This window comes from Artemia sp. Qi Xiang Cuo, chromosome 8 (assembly GCF_049724085.1).
Source record: "Artemia sp. Qi Xiang Cuo chromosome 8, ASM4972408v1, whole genome shotgun sequence".
In the NCBI taxonomy this organism is placed as follows: domain Eukaryota; kingdom Metazoa; phylum Arthropoda; class Branchiopoda; order Anostraca; family Artemiidae; genus Artemia; species Artemia sp. Qi Xiang Cuo.
In genome coordinates this window covers 21,285,156-21,293,797 of record NC_142801.1, presented here as the reverse complement: position 1 = coordinate 21,293,797, position 8,642 = coordinate 21,285,156, and the positions used below count along the sequence as shown (strand labels likewise).

General features: G+C 34.9%; 1 protein-coding gene across 1 annotated transcript in view; it reads right to left on the bottom strand.

Annotated features, from left to right (window-relative positions):
* Window positions 1-5,536: 5,536 nt before the first annotated feature.
* Window positions 5,537-8,642, bottom strand: part of mRpS18B (mitochondrial ribosomal protein S18B) — a 50,508-nt gene continuing 47,402 nt past the window's right edge. Inside the window, exon 5 of the mRNA XM_089093287.1 lies at window positions 5,537-5,722. Within this exon, the coding sequence (XP_088949413.1) occupies window positions 5,593-5,722 (130 nt within the window). The 3' untranslated portion in view covers window positions 5,537-5,592. The remainder of the gene's footprint in view (window positions 5,723-8,642) is intronic.

Genomic DNA, 8,642 nt, shown 5'->3' with positions numbered 1-8,642 from the left:
TACCCATTTTTTTCAATTTAGTTCGAAGTTCTGCAAATTTGGTCTTTGAGAATGACAACCCCCTCTCCCCCCCCGTTCACAGCCCTCAGGGCAAGGGCTATAAGTTATGCCGTGTGGGCATATAAGGTTTTTTCATAGAAAGCATTGTCATAGAAACTTCAATAAGGGCTCATTTGATTGGAAATTGAAAGGGCAAGTGCCCTTTTTAATAGTCAAAAGTGATTGAAGGGCAACTAGCCCCCCTCTCACGCCCATAATTTACCTGTACACATACAAACAAAATTTTGAGATAGCAATTTTTTTCAACGTAGTTGAAAGGTCCAAAATTCATATCTGAAGATAAAAAGCCCCCCACAGCCTCCTGGGAAAAGGTTGCAAGTTGTGCTCTGAGACCTATAAGGTTTTTTATAGAAAGTATTGTCGAGAGAACTTCAAGAAATGCCGATTCAATTTGGATTTGAGAGGGCTAGAGCTCTTAATAGTTGTCACAACCTATCGGAGGGCAAATGCCCTCCCCCCACGCCCATCATTTTCCCAAACACTTCCGATCAACATTTTGATAAAGCCCTTTTGCTGAACGTAGTTGAAGGATCTGGCAAATTATGTCTATGAGTATGACAACCCCCAACAGCCGTCAGGGCTAAGGTTGTAAGTTATGCCCTGGGGGTATATAAGGTTGTTATATAGAAAGCATTGTCATAAAAACTTCAAAAGGGCTCATTCGATTGGAAAGTGAGAGGGTTATTGCCCTTTTTAATAGTCGAAAGTAATCAGAGGGAGAATCACCCCACACGCCCATCTTTCCCCAAACATTTTGATATGGCCATTTTGTCCAAGGTAGTTGAAAGGTCTGGAAATTATGTCTTTGAGGATGACACCTCCTCCCCCCATAGCCCTCAGGACAAGGGTAATAAGTTAGACCCTTGGGGCATATAAGGTTTTTATAGAAAGTTTTGCCCACCCCCACTCTCATCATTTCCCCAAACACTTCTAATCAAAGTTTTGAGATAGCCATTTTGTTCAACATATTTGAAAGGTCTTGAAATTATGTCTGAGGATAACAAATCCCCCAGCCCTCAGGGCAAGGGTTGTAAGTTATGCCCTGGGGGCATATAAGGTTTTCGTAGAAAGCATGGTCACATAAACTTCGGATGGAGCTCATTGGATTGAGATGCCCTAGTGCTCTTTTTAAGAGTCAAAGTGATCGGGGGGCAGCTATTGTCCCTAAAATGCATCTAATAGAAGTTTTGAGATAGCCATTCTATTCAAAATAGTCTAAATATTATATAACAAGGCTTTTGGGGTTGAAAGACACCCCAGAGATTAGGGGCAAGGGTTGTAAGTTATGCTTAGGGGGTATTCAAGGTTTTATGTAAGGGATGGTTGTTTAACTTTAAAAGAGACTCATTTGGTTGAAAATTGAAAGTTCTAGTTCCTTTTCAAGCGTTAAAAGTGATGGACGGCATTTACCCCTCCCTCCTACAACCCCTCTTTTCACCAAACACATCTGATTAAAATTATGTGACAGGGATTGTGATTTTTTTCAAAATAGTCCAAAGAACATATAATAATGTCTCTAGGGATGACAGACGCCCTTGGGATAGGGTTGTAAGTTATTTTATGTGGGTATATAAGGTTTTTATTAAATGGGCGGTAGTGTAAACATCAGATGGGGCTTATTTGATTTGAAATGAGAAGTTATAGTGCCCCTTTTAAGAATCAAAGTGATTTGAGATCAAACAGCCCCCGTCCTTGCTCAGCATTTTCCTTAACTCCTCCAATCAAAATTTGGAGATAACAAATTTATTAATTGTAGTTGAAGGTTTCGGAAATTATGTCTGTGAGGACTACACCCCCCACCCCTACAGCTCTCAGGGGAAAAGGGTTGTAAGTTATGCCCTTGGGGCATATAAGGTTCTTATAAAAAGGGTGGTCGTATACGCTTTGGAGGGGACTCATTTGGTTGAAATTGGAAGTTCTGGCTCCCTTTTAAGAGTCAATAGTGATGGAGGTTAAGTAGCACCCCCACCTAACTACCCCTCTTTTCACCAAATGCATTGGATTGAAATTGAGTAATGGCAATTTTGTTTAAATAGTCCAAAGAATATATAACAATGCTTGGTTCAACCCCCCAGAGCCCTGGGAATAGGACTTGAAGTTATGCCCTGGAGGTATATAAGGTTTTTATGGAATGGTTGGTCGAATTAAATTTAGATGGATTTCTTTTGATTTTAAATTGGAAGTTACACTGCCCTTTTTAAGTGTCAAAGTGATTTGAGAGAAACCTCCCCCCCCCCTCCTCCCACGCCGATCTTTCCCATAACAAATATCCAAACAAAGTTTTGAGACATCAACTTTTTCAGCATTGTTGAAAGATTCAGTATTTATGTGTAGCAATAGTTGTAGTAGCAGTAGTATGCAAATAGCACCTTTTTTCAACACCCCCTTCAACACATGGTGAAACTTTTAACTTAATACTGTCAACCGGTCCTGAAGCATTGCTGATACGTCGTCTTGACAACCTATATGGGCAGGGGCCAATGTGTTTCAATTTATTTCAATGCAGTTACAATAATGCCCAAAATTTTCGCCTTAATACCCTTAGGTTTATTAGTTGTAGAAGTAGCACCAGTAAGTATAGTAGTAGCATTAGGAGTACAGTTAATAGTAGTAATAGTAATAGTGGCAGTAGTTGTAGGAGAAGAAGCAGTAGTATTTTGATGCAAATATTGTCTTTTGCTTAGTTCAACATCCCCCACAACAAGCGTCGTAAATTTTAATTTCACACACGAAACTGTTCCTAAGATGTTGCTGATATGCCCTTTCGACAACCTGCATACGGATGGCAGGTTTTCATCTGTATGACAGAAATATTCTCTGAAAATTTCACCTTCATAGGTTGTGGATTTGAGCTAGCCAGAAGACACTGTGTGTATTCATTTAATGCTGCTTCCGCGGTTACCGTAACTAACGACACTCATGGCATTAAGTTGTGACTTTTAGGGGGAGTTTCAATTAAATGAAGAACCTATGTCCATGAAGGTACTAAAAGGGCGTATAAGGACATAGGCAGCCATGCTCTATCATAGCTAGTAATATCATTGATATTTTAAAGGAGCTATTTTGATTGGAAATTAAAAGTTCTAGTGCCGTCTTAAAGAGTCAAAAGTGATTGGAAGGCAATCAGCCCTCCTCTTTAGCTCATATTTTTCTACAAACTTCCAAACAAAATTTTAAGACAGCCATTTGTTCAACATAGCCAAGGCCGTACCCAGAGGGGGGTTTGACCCCCCCCCCCTCCCCCAGAAATGTTTGTTTGAATCGTAAAAACGTAACAAAAATGGATATAAACAAACTTTGTATGCGTTTTTTGTGTACCCCCCCCCCCCCCGAAAAAAAATCTTTGAGTAAAACCCCCTCCGAAAAAAAAACATGGGTACGGCCTTGAACATAGCTGAATGGTTTAGTAAATATATCTCTAGGGTTATTGGTTAGGTCAACCCCCCACAGTTATGTAATTTATCCATTATGCTTAAAAACTAACTGTTGCTTTAAAATTAAATCAAAACACTGTTTGTATGCTGGTTGCCAATAAGACATCTCAGCAATATATTATTTTCGGGGCTACTTCTATTACTACTTCTGCTCTTAAAGTTTACTAAATCAAAAGAGTGTAATTGTATCCAGGCTGTAAAAGAGCATAGATATAAGTTTTTGGGAATGGTATTAACTTTTATTTATTAGGTCAACTAGACGATGTATATGACTAAATTAAAAACTACTATTTGTGTCATAATTTTCAAAAGGGCTTATGTTGTTAAAAATTGCTGAAAAAGTGTCTCCAGCCTATAAATAGCAGGCCAAACTATAAATTCTTAAAGGAATACCGGAAAGATTCAAAAAATTATTTTTTTCCCTGAAAAAGACCATATCAATATGAAACGAACAGAAAATAATTAGAAAAAATTTCCCACAAAATAAGTTTTTCAAAAAAAAGTAAAGAACTCCATTAAACCAAAAATGAACAAAAATAGAATCAAATAATCTACCAAGCATACAACTAACACAAATAAGTATCAATTAATAAATGAAACCCAAACGAGCAGAAATTAATATGAGTAGGGTTCTAAGCCCCTAGCTTTCTAAAAGCCAGAATATAATTTGTAGTTTACTGAACAAAATTCTTTCAAATGTTTTCATTTTTATAACTTTAAGAAATCAAAAAGTAATGAAGATTTTTAGGAATAAATATCAGCATATTTAAATCAAACTGATAATGCACATTCATTTGAATTTTTTTCAGTAAAGTCCAAATTATATTCTGGCTTTTAGAAAGCATAGGGGTTTGAACCCTACTCATATTAATTTCTGCTCGTTTTGAGTTTGACTCTGCTATCTATTTTAATTTCTGTTCATTTTGGGTTTCATTTATTTATTGATGCTGATTTGTGGTAGTTGTATGCTTGATAGATTATTTGATTCTGTTTTTGTTCATTTTTGGTTTAATGTAGTTCTTTACTTTTTTTTTGAAAAACTTATTTTGTGGACATTTTTTTTATTAATCAACATAAAGGATTGCTTAAAACAAAATCAGAGAAGTAAGGCAAGCTATGATTTTGAAAACCTCTGCTGACAAAGAAGTTAAAAATGAAGATATCTTTGTAACCCATCAAAGAAATTAAAATCTCGATTTATGCAAGAAAAGCACTAAGAGTTGCCATTGTAATCACAGTAATTCAAGAAATTCGCTCATCCTTGTCATCCTGGTGAAAGGTGACAAGTTATTTAATTTGATGGATGTTTAGTTGGTTACTAAATTTGGTAGATGTAGTAATTTTGATTAAGTGAAACTGAGTTTTTTCATAGTCTAATGATATTAGTGACATTTTTCATAAGGGGATAGAACCTGCCCCAGAAGCAGGGCTTGTCTTAGATAGTAGTGTAAATTCTAAGATAAATAGGAACATTCCTGCTCTAGGAGCAAAGAGAGAACATGACCAAGAAAAAGAGAGCTGAATACAACATAGAATTTGCTTCCCACCATCTTGAGGCACACCTTGTGTCCTTGTCCCACCTAAAAAAAAAGAAATCCCATGCCAAGCATCTCACTTAAATAGTATGGTTAAGAAATAATCAATTGAAAAGCAGAGGTGAATGCCTAAACTCAGCAAAATTTTTATATTATCCTCCACTCCACTTCAAACAGTAGTGGCTCAATAAATAAACGAAAAATTTTCTACTCCATCCTTACAACATAATTAATGAATTTCTTGACCATATTTTATTTTGAATTGGATTACAATCAATACGAATTGGATTGTGAAGCCAAATAATTTAACCTATATTCAAATCGTTTATTTTCTTTAGATATTTATAATATTCAATGAGTGTATGTTTCAAAACACCTCTTGACAATCTTCAAATAGATAGGCCTATTCATGCAGCGAGGAAGAGGTTATAATCTTCTGCAAATGCAGGCTTTATGTTTAATCCTATGGGGCAACCACCTCTGTGGAAAATCGTTGCGTTGCCTATTATTATTCCTTTTCAAAGGGAGAAAAAAAAGATGTTTAATAATCATTAATAAAATAACTACTTAGGCATATATTCACTATAGTCATAGCTTCTAAATGGAACGTCAAATTCAATAAGTCCATGTGCTTTTGCCTTCAGTATTTCAACTAAGAGTTGGCTTTGTCTCTTCCTGCACAAACCAGTTTTCCTAGAATAAATATGGGTTTTACTGTTTGTAGAAATAAATTCATGTATAAAATACAGGCTTCATAGAAGAATTAGTTTTAACCAGCAAATTCGAAATGAAATTATTGAAATGCATTCGATTTAATTATTTTTCTTCAATCGAAACGTTTTCAAGTTTATATTACAAACAGAATGTTCTTCCTGCATTGAGACTCATTCTACCTTCATAAAAAATTGTATTTGTTGTTATTTCAACAGTTCTTGGTTTTCCAACTATATGGTTCACTCCTTGCAATTCAATGAAACGTCCTTTCCTTAAAAAATTCTAAGTAATTTTACAAATAACCAGGATTCAATCCCCAATTTTCCCATTTATTTCCTTCAAGGTTCAGAGCAAAAAAGTCTTAACTCTTTTAAGTTCGTCCTATCTTCACCTGTCACGAGAGAAATCCATTAAAGAAAGGTCACTAATGATACTTGTCCTGATGTCTGATTCAGTAGACTATAGGATCTACTCTGAATGTGATGATATTAATAAGATATGTGTTTTTAGGTCTTCACCTAAATCTAAAAAAGGAAGCAATCTCTGAATTTACAACAGAATTTAGATATTTCAACAATTTTAAAAGTTCTGAAAAAAAATTGATTATTTCCCCTGTACCAAAGTCAAATGAACAGACATTTGCCCCCATGATATAGACAAAAATCTGGCCTTCCCAGTTCATTGGGAAATTACTGAAATGGTTGACTTTAAACTGAGTTACTTCTAGTAGTTGACTCTAAAACGAGGATCACATTTCTTTCTTCTTTATTTTTTACTCTAAGACTCCCTACTTTTTTGTAATATATTTCATCATAATTCACTGTCATTTTTTTCACATTACTACCTATCGACCATACATTTTACTTAGTATTCCATAGCTGTATAACTTTCTGATTTCTCACATACATAATTTTTTCTCTCCTATTACATTTTACTACTATTTCCCTAAAAACCTTTTTTTTTACAATTTTCCCGTTCATACTATTCTCCATCCATTAATTTACGATACAATAATTGGAAAATTCACATTCTAGCTACCCACTGCGGCAAGGGGCTGCTCCCATTCATTAGGCCATATTTATTTATCATAATATTTATTTATATATAAACTATATATATATTACATAAACTTCGTATATAACCATATTTATTATAAACAAGTGCACACAAGTGAAAAATGCTTTTAGTTTAATATATATGAGAAAAGGTTTTCTGAATCAGGCTCTTTGAATAAGCACAAAAGAATTCTTAGAAGTAAAACGTCTTCGAATATTATATATTATGTTTTAGCTTATGTTAGAAACTTGAAAATTTTTATATGTATTTTTGAAACGACCATCCTATTTTGTCTTACAATTTTCAGGAATCACTTAAAACTTCCACGAATTTTTAAACTGACTTACTTCTAGTAGTTGTCTCTAAAACGAGTTAAGTGGTTCGTAGAATACTGGGGCTGTTAAATTAAGGATGAATCGCCTTCGTGAGTCGTTTAATGAGCAAAGGGCTGCTAGCCCTTTTGACACAAACTGACTCAACTCAGAAAATCGGCAACTTTGGTATGAAGGTCATAAATACAAAGAAAGTTCAAAAGAAAATACAGAAACAATAATCGAAACAAGCAAGAAGAACAATATACATGAAAGACGGTAAAATTTACCAAACAAAAACAATCCAGCTGATATGCCTTATTAAAAAAAAAAACTCCCAGGAAACTCCTTTGAAAAGAACTTCAAAATCTATCTAAAAAGAATCCCAACACTGCATTTTTGCCGTAGCATAAATATTTCATCTTAAATGCATTTTTGTATTTTATTTAAATACATGTGTCTCAAATACAAAACATCTAAAAAGAATCCAAACAGTGCGCAAACATAAATCTGGAATTTATCTGAAGTAAATATTATAAAAACTAATCTTAATTATAATTAACCTTATCTTTATAATTTATCAAAACATTTATTAATAGTATCCTATCCTTTAAAATATTTATCTGTACAGTTGCGTTGGCAAGTGTTTATAGATAATCGAGGAATTAACTAAAACTGAGACTCTATTAGTAACCGAAACTCTTCGAAAAAGGGGAGAAACAACCTCTAAAAGTCAAAGAATTTTAATGAAAATAACACCATAAGATTCAGCGTATCAGAGAACCCTACTGTAGAGGTTTCAAGCTCCTATCTGCAAAAATGTGGAACTTTGTATTTTTTGCCAGAAGAAAGATCACGGATGCGTGTTTATTTGTTGTTGTTTTTTTCCAGAAGCGATCGTATCGACCCAATGGTCCCAGAATATTGGAAGAGAGCTCATTCGAATGGAAATTAAAATGTTTTACTGCCCTTTTTAAGTGACCAAAAAGATTGGAGGGAACTAGGCCCCCTCCCACGCCCTTTTTTTCCAAAATCGTCCGATCAAAACTTTGAGATAGCCATTTTGTTCAGCATAGTTGAAAGGCCCAATAACTATGCTTTTGAAGACAACATGACCCCACAGCCCCTGGGAAAGGATCTTTAAGTTATAAAAGTTGTCCATTTTTACGTGTTGTATCTGCTATTGGGAAATATGCATACATGTTTCCGGTGTGGGGTAAATATTCTACTAGGGGTATTTTTTACAAGGAGCATTTTCCATGGGGAGAGAAGTTTCTGGGGGGGGGGGTGAGCTTTTCACGAGAAATTTCACATTTGGAGAATTTACCTGAATTGATATACGAAATTCTTTTTATTTGTCTTATTTTCTCTTTGCCGACTCAATTTCAAGCATGGAGATGTTAAGGGTAATTGCCCGGGGTAAATTTACCCGGGATTGAATTGTCTAAAAGATCTTTCCATGGGGAGGGGGTATTTTTCCGTGGAGATGGAGCCGGATTTCTTAGCATCATTTAAAAAACGATCAGGAATAA